Source organism: Zalophus californianus, chromosome 6, assembly GCF_009762305.2.
Source record: "Zalophus californianus isolate mZalCal1 chromosome 6, mZalCal1.pri.v2, whole genome shotgun sequence".
NCBI lineage: Eukaryota > Metazoa > Chordata > Mammalia > Carnivora > Otariidae > Zalophus > Zalophus californianus.
The window spans coordinates 105,194,269-105,212,517 of record NC_045600.1 but is presented as its reverse complement, the minus strand read 5'-3'; the positions used below and the strand labels follow the sequence as shown (position 1 = coordinate 105,212,517).

The 18,249-nt window shown below is 49.8% G+C and overlaps 1 protein-coding gene across 4 annotated transcripts in view; it reads left to right on the top strand.

Moving 5' to 3' along the window:
- Nucleotides 1–18,249, top strand: part of UBAP1L (ubiquitin associated protein 1 like) — a 26,223-nt gene extending 7,974 nt beyond the window's left edge. For 2 of the 4 annotated variants that reach the window (XM_027571648.1, XM_027571646.1), the window contains 5 exons: nucleotides 3,783–3,950; nucleotides 9,334–9,945; nucleotides 11,935–12,141; nucleotides 16,660–16,761; nucleotides 17,688–18,249. In XM_027571648.1, the coding sequence (XP_027427449.1) occupies nucleotides 3,831–3,950; nucleotides 9,334–9,945; nucleotides 11,935–12,141; nucleotides 16,660–16,761; nucleotides 17,688–17,822 (1,176 nt within the window). In that variant the 5' untranslated portion in view covers nucleotides 3,783–3,830 and the 3' untranslated portion in view covers nucleotides 17,823–18,249. Of the gene's footprint in view, nucleotides 1–3,023; nucleotides 3,112–3,782; nucleotides 3,951–9,333; nucleotides 9,946–11,934; nucleotides 12,142–16,659; nucleotides 16,762–17,687 lie in introns of those variants that run through there. The other 2 variants (XM_027571647.1, XM_027571649.1) reach the window with 2 other exon arrangements.

Sequence of the window (18,249 nt, the reverse complement as noted above, 5' to 3'; positions counted from 1 at the left end):
GAAAATGTGGTAGGGATTTGAGATGGGCAGTGGTGAAAGAAGAAAGTGTCGGGCATGAGTCCTCTGTATACCTTAGACATCCCTTGAGACAAGGAATCCTGGAGGAGGAGGAACAGTTTGGGGGAGGGGAAAATCAGGAATTCACTTTGGATATGTAGCGTCTGAGGCACTCTGGAGGACAATCTTGGAAGAGATGCCTTGTAGGCCGTTGTGTTTAGGAGTTTGATCTCAGAGAAGAACTGGAGAATTTAATACATGAGTCATCGGCACATAGATTACTGATGCTATGGACAAGGATGAAGTCATTTAGAGAGTACAGTGGAGATCTTTTAAAAATAGTACTAATGTCAGTGCCTGGGCTCCATGTAGACCAGTTACCACCACCCCCACTTGCCCTGCCTCTCACCCCTAGGCTCTGATTCAGCCAAATGAGCAGAGACCCATGGAGAGGTCCTGGATTATGCAGCCTGCTGAAGCATGCACAGACTGGCTTTGCCAATATCCCTACTCCCCTACCCTCAGCCCACACCTTCAGATCCTTCGGGGCTTTCTCCACCGTCTACTGAATGGAGTCAGTACTCAGGGCCCTCCCCAGCTCTACCCCAATCTCAGTCTTATTCCAGGCTGCTTCCCAGCACAAACTATCTACTTGAGTCACACAGCTGGTCTCCCCCTCACTCTGCCCTGCCTCTGCTCCTTATCTCAAGCAGGAGTTATGCTCTCCACTCTACCTTTTTCCTGCTCAAAGGCCATTCCCCTACCCTGAAGGTCCCATCCTTGCTGAAGCTTCCCTAATCCCCATAAGGCCTAGAATACTTTCTTTCCTTTGAAGAATATCATCACTTCATGATTTGTACCTCTCATTTTCTGTTTAGCAGAGATGACTGTCATTTTACAGTATGTTCTAACTAGATCATGTCTTACACTAGCCCTTGTTATTCTTAAGAGAGGTGTTTCCAGAATCCTCAAACTCTTAAATTACTCCAGGAACAAGTATAGAGCTGAGTAGAGATTATCTATTAGGATGCAGATGCTGGGTCAGAGGTGAGGGAGGAAGAGGGTGGCCCTGTACCTGCTCAGTGGACAGGCAATTCACACGTGGGTCTCAATAGAACTGTGGTCCTCCCCCATAGCTCAGAATTCTAATGATGGCTGAGAATGTGAATGATCAATCTGAGAATGCCAAAACTCGCTAACTTTCCTATGATCCTACAACTCCCTGTGCTTCAGAGGTCCCCTGTTGGAACAGGCTGATGGGGCAGACAACTTACTGATCACACTGGGACTTGGCTGATCCTGTAGCGTAGAAAGCCACTCCCAGTGTGCTGGGAAACTCTCTCCTGGCGCAGGATGGAGAAGCCTTTTGAGTCTTACATACAGTAAAACACAAACAAGAGTGGGCAGACAGCAGAGATGAGGGAATTAAAGGATTTTCCCATCTGGCCCCATTTGACTTCTCTGCACTTAGATTACTTACTCTGCCTCTTCACATGATGTTCGCCTGTAGGCATGGGGATGACCCCAGTGACCCCTCGCAACAGGGCTTTGCAACATCCTGGTAGGGATGACATTGTATTAAGCCAGAGATACTCCCTGGTGTAGCTCCCTGATAAGCCCTGGTTGTTTGCAAAATGCCAGACGGTGGTCAGAATCTTTCTTTAATCTGGTTTAGAATATATTAACAAATAAAATCCCTGGTTGTTGTGAATATTATTAAACTAGCAGATACATACTTGCTCTTAGCCAAAAGGCCCAGAAGCTATGTGTGAATTAATTTTTAATTCTTAGATTTCAGCTTTAGTAGTACTGTTGACTAATGCTAATTGACTTTCTCACCATCAATGCAGGAGAGTTCCAGATGTCCACATCCTCATCAACCCTTGATATTGTCAGGCTTTTTTTTTTTTTTTAATTTTAACAATTTGTGCGTGTGTGTGTGTGTGTGTGTGTGTGTTTGTATCTCATTGTTTTGTTTTGCATTTTCCTGGTGGCTAATGGGGTTAAACAACTTTGAGGTTTATTTGGATATCCTCTTTCATGAAGTGCCCGTTAACATCTCTTGACTATTTTTGTACTAGGTCTTTTTCTTATTGCTTTGTAGTTCTTTGTATATATCTGGTATGAATCCTTGGTCAGATACATGTGCTGCAAGTATCTTCTCCCCACTCTGATTTATGTCTTTTGTTGTTTGTTTTTGTTTTGTTTCATTGTTGTTTTACTCGCTTAATGATATCTTCTGATGAATGGAAGTTCTTTAATGTAACCCAATTTGTCGAGTCCTAGGTGTTTGATTGATAATATGAAATGGTATCTTATTTAAAATTTTATTCTCTAATGACATTTAAAAATTTTTTAATTTTAATTTTTTTCTAACGATTTTATTTATTTATTTGACAGAAAGAAACACAGCGAGAGAGGGAACACAAGCAGGGGGAGTGGGGGAGGGAGAAGCCGACTTCCCGCGGAGCAGGGAGCCCGTCCCAGGACCCCGGGACCCCAGCCGAAGGCAGACGCTTAACAACTGAGCCACCAGGCGCCCCTCTAATGACATTTTTTAAAAAAGATTTTATTTATTTATTTGACACAGAGACACAGGGAAAGAGGGAACACAACCTGGGGGAGTGGGAGAGGGAGAAGTAGGCTCCCCGCTGAGCAGGGAGCCTGACACGGGGCTTGATCTCAGGACCCCAAATTCATGACCTGACCTAAGCCGAAGGCAGACAAGGCAGACGCTTAACTGAGCCACCCAGGCGCCCCTCTAATGACCTTTTTAAAAGACAACATTTACATTGTTTGTTGTTTACATATAGGGATATAGTTGATTCTTATATATCGACCTTGTATCCAATGACCTTGCTAAATCAACTTACTAATTCTAAGAGTTTTATTCATAGATTCCTTTGGATTTTCTACATATGTCATCTACAAATAATGGTAGTTTTATTTTTTCTTTCCAATCCTTATATTTTTATTTTTTTCCTTTTCTTTTTGCATAGGCTAGTACCTGCAGTACAATGTTGAACAGAAGAGATGATGGGGACATCCTTGTGTCAGTTCCAGCCTTGGGGATGTCTTTCAGTATTTCACCATTAAGTGGGATGTTTGCTTTAGGTATTTTAGTGATATTCTTGATTAAGGAAACTCCTTTCTCTTTCTAAGTTGCTAATTGTTTTTTTTCTTAAAATCATGAATGGGTATTGATTTTATCAAGTGCTTTTTCTGCATCTACAAAAATAATCATATAATTTTTCACTTTTATTCTGTTGACATTTATCTTTATTCCCACTGATTGATTTTGGAATATTAAGCCGTCTCTCATTCCTGAAATAAACTCAACCCTCAAGCCAGCAGTGTTGTATTTTTCTATCCATAATTATTTTTATTGAGATTTTTGCAGGTATGTTCATGAGAGATTGGCCTTTAATTTTGTCAGATTTGGTATCAAGGTGGTGCTGAAATCAAATCAGGAAATACTTCTTTTCTGGAATAGTTTGTGTAATTCGACATTTTTTCCCTTACATGTTTGGCTGGAAACTCTTTTGATAACATACTTTAGAACCAGTTTTGTAGGCCACACTTTGGGAAACAGTGGTCTAGAACAAAACTTAAACATGAAATAGTAAATGCTCTCGTTTTTATTTATTTCCTCCCTATGCAGGACCAGCCATTTTACCTTTTCTTTCCTGGCTGTGTGGGCTCGGCTAAGTCAGCACACAGGAAAGTGGTGAGGCCATATGAGACCAAGCCTGGTCCTCAGGTCTCCTCTCTCTCCTTGCCACCAGGCAGCCTGCCACAGCCCTGCTCAGCCATCTCCACACTCCTCTGACAGAATGAATGCCCTCGATGGCGTCCCCTTCAAGGTGCCCAGTGGCTTTGTGATAGGCACAGAGCCCCTTCCTGGGCCAGAGCTCAGTGTCCCAGCCTGCAGGGAGCTTCTGCTGGGTTCTATGGTAAGTGTATCTCTCTGTCCATCTATCTCTTGTCTCTGGGTCTGTAGATCTGATGCTGAGACTCATAGGCCTTGTTCCTTGATTTTAAAGGGCAGCAAGGCCAGGGTGCCTGCGTGGCTCAGTCAGTTGAAGTGTCCAACTCTTGATCTCAGCTCAGGGCTGTGAGTTCAAGCCCCTCGTTGGGCCCCACGCTGGGTATGGAGCCTACATGCATACATATATACATACATACCTACATACGTACATGGCAATGGGAGCAAGTCCATCTGTGGTATATTCTAGAAAGTTTTGGAAATAACCCAAGGGGAAAAAGGTGTTTCATGAAGAAGGCTGGTGGCCTCGTGATGGGGATTATTTGATGGGTCTTATTTTAAAAATGCTTAGGATAACAGGAAGCTGCCTATAGGAAGTGACTGAGAGTCATTGCAAGGATACTCCAATTCTTCTTTTCCCTGTCAGTCTACTGCCGTGTCTAAAATTCTACCATTTAGGGGCGCCTGGGTGGCTCAGTTGTTAAGTGTCTGCCTTTGGCTCAGGTCATGATCTCAAGGTCCTGGGATCGAGCCCCGCATCGGGCTCCCTGCTCAGCGGAAAGCCTGCTTCTCCCTCCCCCACTCCCCCGCTTGTGTTCCCTCTCTCGCTGTGTCCCTCTCTCTCAAATAAATAAATAAAATTAAAAAAAAAATAAAAAAACAAAATTCTACCATTTAGAATCACTCCTGTGAACTAAGACACTATCTCCAGAATCCTCTGTTAAAATGCAGACAGTTAGATGAGACACATTAGAAGGTATTACTGTTCCACAGACCCAAAGCACATCTGCCCTAGAGGCGCCCTTGAAACACCTCATGCCCCATAGCTCACACACTGGGATATGCACCCAATGTATGCAGTGGTATCGCACACCCTCAAGATAAACTCGAGAGTCAAGTTTACTTGGAGGTTTAGGGGGAAACCTATTGCATTTGTATTATAACACAGATCATGAGATAGGATGCAGAATTCACATGAATTTTTACAAATGAAAGAACAAGATTGCCAAAAACTGGAACTGGTGTCGGGCCTCTCAGAGTCTTATGTGCTCCTCCACTGTCTGCAGGGTACTTTGTAAAAAGTTCTGAGGATCTAGGTCGGCCCTCACTCGTTTTTTTTTTTTTTATTTTTTTAAAGATTATTTATTTATTTGATAGTGACAGAGATAGCGAGAGAGAGCACAAGCAGAGGGAGAGGGAGAAGCAGGCTCCCCATGGAGCGGGGAGCCCGACGTGGGGCTCGATCCCAGGACCCTGGGATCAGGACTCGAGCTGAAGGCAGACACTTAACCAAACGAGCCACCCAGGCGTCCCATGCCCTCACTCATTTTGCACACGAGGAACCTGAAGTTCAGAGAAGGGAAATGATTTGTCCAACGTTAGTGGCAATGGCAAGACTAAAACTCAGGTCTTAACTCCAAATCGTTGCATATTAGCTCAGAGCAGGATGGGAGCATGAAACACTGGACAGGTGAGGTTCCTCGGCAGAAAACCGGGTTGCAGGAAGTCAGGTGCAGAAAGTACAATCCACGAAGGAGAAAGGGGCTTGAGTGGCTCGGGGGCCCAGGAGCAGGAGACTCAGTGCCATTTTGCTTTATCTGCAGACCCTTAGGACCAAGGTCTCCAGAAGGGAAATCAGCTCTGTAAAACCCAGAGCACAGTGTCCAGGGGCCCATAGTCACTTTTCCCAGGCAGCCTGCGCTGTGGGCCTGTGTCGTTGGGCAGAGGAATTCGCTTGGCTAAGCTTCAGTGGAGGTGGATTATCACAGCTTTTCCCTCCCCGCTGAGCTCAGGCCAAGCCAGGAAGAGGCTATCCTGAAAGTTAGTTCTCTTAGAAGCAGAATTGAGCACTTTCTGCCAAGTGCATGTCTGTCTGCTGACCCTGGCTCTGCCCCCTACTCTCAGCGAGGGTATCTGTATTCCCTGGAGCCTATTTCCCTTCCTGGGCCTCCATTTCTTTCACTGCTGGGCCAATCTAACAAACAAAGAAGCATAAGACTCCCAAGTATGATTTACAGCCTCTCCTGGTAAGTCCTCTTGAGTTCATTGGGCTGTATTCCCAGTGTTTGGAACCTGGAATACATTTTCCCATAACAATGATGTTATAGATAGTGGTTAGATTACCAGGTGAACCTAGGACAGTTTAGAACAGTGGTCTAAAGGGAGAAAGTAATAATCACAGCTACCGTTATTGAGCACCTGCTGTGCACTAGGCCCGTGCTTAGGTGCTCTGTGTACATTCACTGTTCTCTCTCATATTTATGATAACCCTTTTAGCAGGCATGTGTTCCTACCCCCACGGCACAGGGAACCAAAGCTCTCACCCAACTGATGTACTTGTGAGTGACACATGCAGGATTCCCACACATGTCTGTCAGACCCCAAAGCCCATGTCCACCCCACCCATCCTGCTGCCTTCACCCTTCCTTCCATACTTAAAGCCTTTGGCAAGTCTGCGTTTGATTGTTTCATAGTTTCCCTTTAATTAGAGTGAATTGCCCTAACAAAAAAAATATTTTTAGAGAAAAAATACATTCGCATAGTTTAAAAATGAAAATAAAAAGAAAGAAAAGGCTTACAAAAGGGTATAGAGCAGGGGTTGACAAACATTTTCTGTAAAAGACCAGGTAGTAAAAACTGGCAATTACTCAACTCTGTTGCTGTAGGGGAAAAGCCATAGTTCTGGAAAGGAGAGGGTGGATAGGGCTGTGTTCCAGTAACACTTAATCTACAGAAGCAAGGGGGCTGGGCAGTGTGGCCCACAGGCAGCTTGAAGGCCTTGGGAGAGCAAATAGCCTCCCACTGACACCTTCCCATTTATCCAGTTCCCCAGCTCCAACCCTCACAGGGGATATCTGTTTCTCATTTTCTATGTATTCTTCCAGGGATGCTTATGTGTGTAGAGACATGCAAGTACAGCTATTTCCTCCCTTTTTACCCCAAAGAGAGCATTTTATATATACTGTTATTCCTGACTTTTCTACCTCATATATTTTAAGATCTTTCTATATCGGTACATAAAAAGCTTCTTCAGTTTCATTTTTCACTGTGTAGCATTGCGTTACATGGATATATTGTACTTTCTTGAATGGACACTTGGGTTCTTCCCAGGCTTCTGCCATGACAAACAATGCTGCAGGGAATGACGATATGCACATGTCCTTTTGAATTTAAGTATTTTTCCAAATTGCCCTCCGTAGGGGTCATACTGATTTCCATCCCAGCCAGCACTCTACAAGAGGCCTGTCGCCCGCACACTCTCCCAACAGAGTGTCCTCAGACGTTGGATCTTTGCTGAGGGATAGGCAGATGGTATCTCAGGGTAGTTTTGATTTGCCTTTCTCTTATCATGAGTGAAGTTGAGCAACTCTTCATATGTTTAGAAGCCATCTGTGTGGCTCTCTTCTGTGGACTGTCCATATCTTTTGCTCGTGTTCCCATTGAACTGTTGGTCTTTTTCCAATCTATTTCTAGCACTTGCTGTATTAGTAAATTTAGCCCTTCGTCTCTGCTGCGAGTGCTGTTTTCTCCCCGGGTTGTCATCTGTCTTTGACCTTGCTTCTTGTGGTATATTTGCCGTGCAGATTTTGCACGTGTGTCTGTACTTTTATGGCTTCTGGAAAGGCTTTCCCCACTTGAGGTTATAAAGCATGTCTCTTCTGGTTTTTTCCTAGTACTTTTATGGTTTCATATCATACATTTGAATGTTTGATCCTTTTGGAATTCATCCTTGTGTATGAGAATGGATCCAACTTTATTTTCTTCCAGCTAGCTAACACCATTTATTAACTAGTCTCTCTTTTTCCCATTGCTTGAGATGCCACCTTTATTATTTACTAAAGCCCCATAGATATTAAAGTCTATTTCTGGACTTCCTATTCTCTACCTGCATCTGTGCCAACACCATAGTTTTAATTATTGTCATTTTATAATATATTTTAACGGCTAGTAGGGCCAGTCCCCCCTATTTATCTTTTTGTGTCCAGAGTTTTTCTGACTGTTCTGATTTGTTTGTTTTTCATACCGACTTTAGAACCATCTTGCTTAGTTCCATAAATCGTACATGTTGGTATTTGTGTTGGGTCTCAGTACATTTTCATCCCCTGAGCCCCGCTGGCTGTCTTGAAACCCCCCTAGTCTCTTTCTCTCCACATCTGCCTCATCACCCCTCACATGGTCTTTTTCCCTCTTCTGTCCTTCACAACCTGCCTGTTTTGCTCCAATCTCTTCCTCCAACCGTTTATTCTGCACATACTTACAAGCATCCCCTCTGTGCCAGGCCTGCCTGTGCCCTGAGGATGCAGAGAGGAATAAGATGCAGCCACTGACCTCAGTCAGGGAGCTATGCTGGAACAGCCACGTTAGGCTCCTCTCCCCACTAGGGTCATGTCAGGAGAGGAGGGGACAATGCCTGTGATCTAAGTGTCTGAATATCTGTCTTCCTGCTTCTCCTTCCCCCCACAAATACCACTTCCCCCACCTTCGTTCTTCCTTCATTGGCCATCACAGAGCGTTGAAATTGCCATTTAGACAATTTTACATTTTTTAACAGAGTTTTGTATTTCTGGATCTTATTTTTAAAGGTAGGCAACAGATGAATATTTTTTTTACTCATTTCTAAACTCTCAAGTTAGATTATTTATGTGAGCTCCGATTGTTTTTTCAGGTGGCCTGACAATGTAGTCGAGAAAGTACTACTGTTGGGTGGCCCGAGGAATCCCAGCTCAAGCCACTCAACACCAATCTGACCTCCAGCAAATTAAAGATTCTGAGCCTCATTTTCATGGTCTGGAAATAGAAATAACACTAGAATGTACTAAGTAGAGTTTAACAGAAATTAGTGATTTTTACATTTCCTGGGCTTCAGAGTAACCTCTGATGGCGTCAAAGGGGAAGGGGGCAGGTATTATTCCATAGAGAGGTTTGTGTGCCTGAGTGGGCCTCTATGGCTGAGTGCTCACTGGCAAATGGTGCTGGGCTCAAGTGAAAGTTTCTTTGCTAAGAACAAGGTTTCTTGGAGACATTTTTAAAGCTGCCATCGGTTCAATTACATACTGAAAGGCAAAGGGACTTAGATATTGGATTTCACTACATTTCATTCTATTAACCTATTCCTCATTATGTCCTTCAGGCCGAGTTAACCATTCAATTGTATGGCTATCCATCGACCCCAGTGCTAGCTAAAATGGGGGCTGGGGGTGGGTTAATGGATGCCTGGAGTTTAGAATCGGAAGCTGCCCAGGCCTGTCAAGTTTTTGGACAAACAGGTTCCCTGGAGGCCAGGGGGTAGGGGTGCGCCCCTTGGGCCTGGTTTGCGCTCCGGAGAGCCTCACGCCGCCTTCTCCTGGCAGCACGACTTCAGCTTGGAGAGGAGAGCGCTCTTCTGGGCGGAGGCTGTGGTCCGGGGATCCTGCCCCTTCCAATGCGACGCCGCGGGAATGGCATCAGCCCCTCCTGCCTGGCTCTTGCTGGTCAGCCCTGAATGCGAGCTAGTGCCTGCACCTGCCGCAGACACGGGCCCTGAGGCCAGACCCCAGCAGCGGCTTGACCAGGAGGAGGAGGAAGAGAACCAGGGCGAGGACCACGACGACGAAGAAGCCACCTCTGCCACCGAGGAAGAGCCAGGTCACTGCAGCCCCCCATCCAGCTCCCCTGCGAGCCCCAGCCCCGGCCCCGGCCCCGGCCATCCCCGCTGCTCGCTGGACTTGCTGCGCGGCGTGAGGTCGGAGCTGGCCGGGGCGCGGCGGCGGCTTTCCGAGGGACCGCTCTCCGCCTGCTCCCGCGCCCTCCTGCACCGCGTCCGCCACCGGGCGCTGAGCCTCTGCCCCAGCCCCGCGCCGCGTCTGGGCTCCATGCCGCCCGCGGACCCCGCGCCCCCGCTCCCCAGCGCCGCCGCACCGCCCCCGCGGCCATGCACTGCCGGTGCCATGCCCCCGCTGCGGAGCCACAAGCCCACGGTCGCGGTAAGGAACCTGCTCGCTCCGCCAAGGCCGCAGCCCAGCTGCAAGGCCCCCAAGTAGTCTGGGTTCCCCGCCTGGTCCGCAGCCCTCGTTCCCTCTTCTTTGCTCTCCTCCTCCCTGCATTTTCCTCTTCTCATCTGGCCCTCTACCATGCTGTCCTTCCTGTGGCCCTTGGCCTAGACTAGTCCCTGCTCAGAGGCCCCCATTCCCTGTTCTCCGCTGTGTCTGTTTTGCTTCTATTAGGGTACGTGTCACAATTGTAATTATCTGGTATCTGCTGTCTCTTCCCGTGCAATATTAATTCTTTTAGGGCAGGGATTGGAGAGCCTTCAGTTTTGTTTCCAGGGCACCCAGCAGCAGATTGGCCCCTAGGGGGTGCTCAGTGAATGTCCCTTGAATGAATGAATGTGACTCAAATCAAGGGCTTCCCACAGATCGAGGCTTCCGGTAGGATGGGTGAGCTGGAGGCTCAATCAAAGGATACTCCCTAAGCAGTTATTTCCTGCTGGGCACTGAGTTGGAAGAGACAAGGTCAAAACCACAGGACAAGGAGAGTTGGCCAAGGGGCTGTGGGACAAGGCAGCACTGTGTAGTGGGAGGGATCAGGTGTTGAGGGAGAGGGGACAGTTTTTGCAGACTGGGAAGGCTTCAGGGCAGAGGATGTGCACGTGGAAGAACCGGGAGCAGAAGTGAACTTAAAGTGAAACCAGTGAAGCTTATGCCTCATACCCCTCACTTGGCCTCTTCCAAGGCCTTATATCTAATTTTATATTCATAATTGTGTGCCTTTTTAAAGACATCCAAATTATGTAAGTACCAAACTCCATAAAAGCTGGATCTGGAGCAGATGGAGTGGGTCAGGATTGAGAGCCAAAGGTGACAGTTGGGCACAGCTTTCTGCCCCCTAGCTGCCCTACAGTCAGGCCAGGAGATGCAACAGAATAAGGCCCAGGTGAAATTTAAATCCAAAAACAAACTAGAGGTCTGGCTCTTTCCACTCACGGTTGTGTGACCTTTGGCAAGTCACTGAACTGCTCTGAGCTATCCCTGGGCCACTTTACCTCACACAGTTGCTTAGAGCAAACACAGAGAAGAGGCTGTAACCTGGATAGGCACACCACATCAAGGGCCAGACGTTGATGCCCGGATGGCTCTTTCCTGGTCCAGATTAAATTTAACTCTAGCAACAACCCTGTGGGGGCAATGGGGCCCCTGTTTTACAGAGGAGAAAATTGAGGCGGAGAAGAGCTAAGAATCATTTTTAAGGTCACAAGAGTAGACTCAGATCCTAAGATTTGGATATTTTCCAGTTTGGGGGTCAAGGGCAGAACCTAGGGTAAGGTCATGGCAGGAAAACCCCTGAAAAGATAGGGATGGGTGGACAATTCATGTCACACATATACATCTGCCTCAGGAGCCAGGGCAGCAGCTGGGCTTTCCCTGGGGAAGAGGGGCCAGGGCGGTCTGGTCAGGGTTGCCAGATGGGTGCTTCTTTATGGGGAATGGGTTAGGGGTGATGCTGGTCAAACTGACTGAAATACCTTTGAGCCACCCTCCTTACTCTAGGGCCAGTGTGGTCTCCTCAGCACACAGCTGTGCCCAGTCCCTGCCCAGCCCCAGCCCCAGCCCCAGCCCAGCCCCAGCCCAGCCCCAGCCCAGCCCCAGCCCCAGCCCAGCCCCAGCCCCTGCCCAGCCCCAGCCCCAGCCCAGCCCCAGCCCAGCCCCAGCCAACCTGAAGAAGGAGGAAGATCCACCCCTACTCCTCCTCTCACTAAGGTGTGGGGTAAAAAACACTGAATGTGATTCTGAGTAGGGCTCAGGTCCCAAATGTGTGTTGCTTCCCCAGTCATTAACTTCTCTGAACCTCAGTTTCAATGTCTGTGAAATGGGATAATAGGATGGACCTATCATATTTCTCTTGTGGAAAAATGTCCTGCCCAGCAGGTCACACCTCCAGTGGTAACTGACACATCCAGCCTGTCTGTATTTCAGTCCCTCAGCCCGTACACCTGTCTGCCACCTCTTGGGGGGATGCCCCAGCATCTCAGTGCCTGCAGATCACACCCTGCTTCTGCTGACCTGCTGTCTGCCCTGAGCCAGGAGGAGCAAGACCTCATCGGGCCAGTGGTCGCCCTGGGGTATCCCCTGCATAGGGCCATCGGGGCTCTGCAGAAGACGGGGCGGCAGAGCCTGAGCCAGGTAGGTGAAGGAGGGACCCCGAGCTGGGGGGGCTGTGGGTCTAGAACCAGATGAGTAGCCAAGTAGCCAAGTAGTTTTTAACTTTAACTTGAAGAAGTTTTGTTTCCTTCTCTTTAGAAGCAGAACCTTAGCCTGACATTAATTGTTGAGGGTTATGAGCAAGTTTCTAGACCCTAATGCTATTTTCTCCATACGGGTTTCTCAGGAATGCCCATGCCCATTTGGAGAGTTTAAATATTTTACTCCTGTTCCAGTCTCTGCCCCAAGCACAAGGGACTGGAGCTTTGGGCAGCCGATAATCTCTCCAGAGATACCCAAAAGAACTTTTTGCAATGAGAGAGATGTTTTATACCTGGGTTGTCCAATACAGTAGACACTGGCCTTATGTGGCTACTTGAAATATGGCTACTGTGACTAAGAAACTGAATTTTTGGTTTTACTTAATTGTAATTAATTTAAATTAAAATAGCCACATGTGGCTGCTGGCTACCGTAGGGATGGCAGAGCACTAACTACTTCCCTCAATGAGCAGTTTATCCCTGTTCATATCCATCTCTTTCTCTTTTGATCTACCCATCCGTCCATTCCATCTAGTCCACAGTATTTACAGGGCACTTCCTAGGTGTTCAGATACAGCGAGGAGATATGGAGGAAACCTCCTCTTGGTGGAAGGGGCTGGGAGGAATGTATGGCCATTCTTAACCAAACACAAGGACGTTCCAGTGATCAGCAAAGGCTTCAGGGAGGTGCCACATCTTGAGCTGGACTTTAAGGATGAATCTGAATTTGAAGGAAGGAGAAGGGATGATATTCCAAGCAGGAGGAACAGTGTGAGCAAAGGAGTGGAAGCAGCAGGGAAGGGTTCAGGAGGCCCTGAACCGACCGGTCTCACTGGAGTACAGGGTGCATGATGCAGGCTGGTGGGAGATAGGACAGGGAAGGGGGATTGAGGGTAGCTTGAGGGCTGGGCTGAGAAGTTTACAAATGACCCACTAACAAAAGGAAGGCATGGAAGGATTATGAGTAGGGGCAGGAGGCAACATTGAATCCCCTTCCCCCACCTGAAGGTCACATCGGGCTTCCCATTGTTTTCTGAACGTGTGGACTCTTTTGGTTGGAAAGCTGAGCTGCAGGTATCAAAAGGCCCCAGGGCAGTTGGCACTTCTTCCTTTCTTCTGTCTCTGCCCCATCACCATCAGAGGGCTTGGATACTCTCTCCGTAATCACTGATGACTGTCATATGTTGGGTCCCTGAGGTCCAGAGCTGCCTGCTCCTGGATAAGGGAGGGAAAGAAGGAGAGTGACTCTCATCCTGGAGCAGAAGCAGGATGTGCTGCTGCCAGGTTGAGGAGGTGGGCAAATGCACCTGGCCGCCTTTCCCACCCACTCCTGCTTCTGCTCTCCTCTGGCTTCATCAGTCCGTGCCTTGTCCTGGAGGAAAACCTCCAATATGGTTGCTGACATTCATCGAACACCTTCTTTGTGCCAGGCCCTCAATCTGAGAATATTCGATTAGGTCTTCTCTGTTCTGCAAGGTTGCTACTACTGTCCCTCCGCACTTTGCAGATGAGAAAACCGAGTCCAGGGAGGTTCATATAACCAAATCAATGGAAGAGCCAGGGTAGAGGCCAGGCTGGTTTGACTCTGAATCTTTGTTGCATGGTACTTTTCTCTCATTTTCTGTGTGAGAACCTTCCAGGGAAGCACCCCAGGCCGATCTGAGATTTAAGAGTAGGTCTAAGGTTGTCCCCACCTTTGGCCGCTGCTGAAAGCCAGAACCTGGGCCAAGAAGCTGGCCAAGAGGACTCTGAGGGACCACGGCCACGGTGGGGGCTCTGACATGCCCCCCAGTCCCTTTAGCTTCTGTGACAAGGCTGAGCTCTCAGGCCATCACTGTGGGGGTCTGAAGATTTAGTCAGAGCCAGCACGGGTCACTGGCCTACCCGTGGGTGGGCTGGAGGAAACCCACTGCATCAGGAACATTGTGTTTCCAGATATGCACTGACCACCTGCCTGGCCAGCTGGATCTCTGGGTGGCCTTCTTCCACGGTGGTCAGTCAGGAGCCAAGCCCTGAGGTGTGGGCCCGAAGAGCCATTGGATGACTCCATCTGTCTTCCCCCACCAAGTGATTATTTCCCTCTATTCTGTGAAGTTCCACCATTAAGTGAGCAACTCCTTTGGGTTCAGATTCCTTCCCCCCCCCCACCCCCACCTTAAAGGATATACACTATAGTAAACCTTTCTGGCCAGAAATTATTGACAGATGGCCCAGGAAGGTGAGCATCAGGTGACAGAGACAGAACAGTTAGAAGAGCCAGGGAGAAAGGAGGAGATAGAAAAGATAAGCTTTGTCCATCATTCCTTCCTTCCTTCCACAAGGATTGATGTGCCCACTGGCTGCCTTCAGGACATCATGGGTGACATGTGTGAGCATCCACAGGCCAGGCCCAGACTTGGTATGGGACTCCAGGCACCTCAGGGCCCCTCTTTGAACCTCACTTTCCCTTTTCACAGAATGGAGGGGGGAATATGTGTTTATAATCAATGACTGCTGAGGGCCCCATCCTGGGGTGTGAAGATGACATCTTTCCCCACCCTGTGGCCTGAGGCGGGCCTGGTGGCTTCTACAGGCCCGTAGGCCCAAGAGCTGACCAAGCAGCAGAGTCTCCACAACTGCAGGTCCCAGGACCTACTCTGGAGGATCCCAGTCGGTGGATCTGGAGTGTGTCCAAGGGCCTATCATGTTAAGGATCTGAAGGTGGTTCTGAAATGTAGCCTGCCATGGGGCTATTGGTATGGATTGAGGTCAGCTGTCCTTTGAGTCAATGGTTCTCAGCCGTGGCTGCACAGACTTACCTGGAGAGCTATGAAAATCCCAGTGCCCAGACCGCCTCCCAGACCAATTATATCAGAGCCTCTGGAGGCAAGCATCAGTGGTTTATGGGTAGTCGTGTTAAAGCTCCCACGTAACTGCAGTCGGTACCAAGGCCAAGAACCTTTGCTGTGTTTGAACCAAGAGGCCAAGGGAGCAGCCACCATCCACTCTTGACTTGCTCTTGTTTTCACCTTTGGAAATCCTGTCTACTTTCAAGGCAGCTCAGAGCCCCTCCTCCAGCACTGGGCCCCGGATGGACAAAACTGAGAGGTCAGATGACCTAGGCCCTCGTCCTGGGTCCCTGGGCAAGCTGCCCATACTGCTTGGACCTGTTTCTTCCACTGCACAAGGCGGGCTTGGCTGAGTGGTTTACAAAATATGCTCAGAGCAAGATCTAGGCATCCTGAGGCAGGAGCACTGGACCCCTGGCTCCCCTGCTCCTGCCCCCAGTTCTCCCAGAGCAGCTCGACCTTCCCGTTATTGTTATTGATGCTTGGACAGCTCAGAAGGTAAAGCAGTTTGAAAAGCATTCATCTGTATGATCCGTGCTCTGAAGGTCTGCAGGAACCTCCCTGTTGCTTCTCCACCTATACCCATAATTCCTATGGTCTGGAGCCTTCATTTGGCATTGACTCTCTATAAGTCTTGCCTTGATTTGCCTGCCACTCAGGATTTCCCATACCTGGTTCATCTCCCCCTAGGCTGTGAGCTCCTTGATGGTAGTTCTTAATTCATCTTAGGAACACAGCATACATTTATTGAGCTCCTTCTGGGGGTGCTGGGGACACAGTGGTGACCAAGACTGAAACGGCCCTTCCCTCGCTGAGAGAGGAGAGCAACTACAGAGTCGTACGCGCTGGGACGGGGTAGCACAGTGCTTTCGGAGCCACAGGCAAGCCACCCCCAATGGAGACGGGGGCAGAGGCTCCCCAGGGAAGAGGGGTGAGGCTGGCCTTGGCCGAAGGAGTCAGATGAGCCGAGGCCTGGGGCTTCCGAGGTGGGAGCTGAGGCCACCGACAGGGGCAGGGGGGCAGGCCTTGGGGCCCCGGTAAGGAGCAGTACCTCCTCCTGCGGGCAAAAGCAGCTCCTGGTGACGAAGCACAGAGTGACCTGAACAGGTTCCCAGCCCTGTGGTACCTTCCTCTGTCCTCCTCCCCTTTCCAGCCCCGGGGCTCACGTGGGCCTGGATGGCAGACATGCACGTGTCTGGGGACAGGGTGGGGCTGCCCAGGTATGGGTGCTGAGGAGGCTGCTTCACACCGGTGGGTGCCCATGAGGGAGGGTGGACAGACGAGGACGGGTGGTGGGGGAGGCGCCTGTGCTTCCAGCCAGTCCCACCCCCCACTTAGGGTCTGGGAACACTTAGCTCACCCTGACAGCCCTTTTCCTGGACCACAGCCCCCAGTTGGGGACATTTGGTAAGAACGTGCTGTCCACCCACCCCCAGGTCCCCAGGGGAGGCCACTGCCCCTCTTCTGTTAGCTCACAGGGTCTCTGGGGCCATTTCTTTGTGTGGTGGGTTGACTCGTCAGCCTGGTCTGAGCCCAGGCCTCGCTGAGACCCCCAGGGTGCCTCCTTTAGCCCATCTGCTGCCCCTGCCAATGCCCTTACCACCCCCCGCCGCGGGCCCTTTGTGGCCCAGTTTCTCAGCTACCTTCGTGCCTGTGACCGACTGCTGCAGCAGGGCTACGAGGAGAGGCTGGTGGAGGAGGCCATGGAGATGTTCCAGTTCTCCGAGAGCCAGGTCAGCAGGGCCGCCTGCCCGGGGTGGGGGGAGGGGAAGGGAGCGGTGGGGGTGCACACACGAGCCTAGTGTGCGGGGGGCACACTCGTGCCGGGACCAGAGCTTGGGGGCCATCAGGATAGAGCCTGCTTGCTGAGCCCTGCAGAGGACGAGACAGTCCAGGGAGGTGAAGCGTGGGGAAGGGGAGGGGATGAGGTGGGGAGGCAAACAGGAGGCAAGGCTTTTGCTTTATTTAGCCGAATTAACACACAAATATTATTGGATGCCCACTCTGTCAGACACCCAGAGAGGAGCCATGCACAGCACAGAGATGCACAAACTCTACTCAGGGAGTTTGCTGCCTACCTGGAAACCCAGAAGGCAGACAGCTGTGGGCCCAGTGGTACATTCTGAGTGCCCAGCGTACATGAGCTGTCCACAGCGTGCTGTTGGCCCAGGCTCTGCTGAGCACTTCTCCACAGAGGCTGAGGCAAGGACAGGGGGCTGGGAGGGATGCCAAGGAGAAAGGAGGGAGGAGAAGCAGGGACTTTTCAGGCACTGGGGCCAGAGGAGGAAGGAGGGCAGAGGCTGCACTGCGTGAAGCTTGGGCAGGGTTTGGGGCTCGGGCAGAGACCCCAGGCTGTGCATCCTCTGGGCCCCAGTATGTTGCCTCCTGCTTTCTACCCCAGTTCCTGAGCAAAGGGAGTCAGGAATGAGCTGGAGTGAGGGAGTAAAGCCAGGATGGAGCCAGTGGCCAGGCCTTCCTTGGCTCAGGAAGGGAGGTCCAAGCCCATGTCACCCCAAGGTACAGGAAGAAAAACAGGTGCTGCCCAGGATCAGGCTTACCTGGCTTGGGGAGTCCATAGCTTTGTGGGAGTAGATACAGTAGGTACCAGGGAGAGGGCTCCACAGGGAGGTGGCTGGCCTGGCAGAGTCCCCTTCCTCAGGCAGGGGAGTTCCTGCGCCTCTGGGCACAGTTCAGCGACATGGGCTTCCAGCAGGACCGGATCAAGGAAGTGCTGCTGGTCCACGGCAACCGCAGTGAGCAAGCACTGGAGGAGCTGGTAGCCTGCGCCCAGTGAGCACTGGTGCATTCCACAATGCCTGTGCATCCCAGTCCTGTGCCAGACCTGGCAAGCCACTGTAACTGGAATATTAAGACTACGTAAGAGGGGCACCCGGCTGGCTCAATCGGAGGAGCATGTGGCTCTTGATCTCAGCGTTGTGAATTTGAACTCCCCGTTGGATGTTGAGATTACTTAAAAATAAATAAATAAATAAACTTAAAAAAATTTTTTTACACAAGAGTGACACATGCTCATTGTAAAAATGCAAACGGTGCCGAAGGTGGGGGTAAATACTGTAGGGGAGGCCAAACTTTACCCATTTTAGGTTTTCAGCTGGGGCTCTACAAGGAAAAGACCGATTAAGAAGAGAAAAACAGGGGCTCCTAGGTGGCTTAGTTGTTAAGCGTATGCCTTCGGCTCAGGTCATGATCTCCGGGTCCTG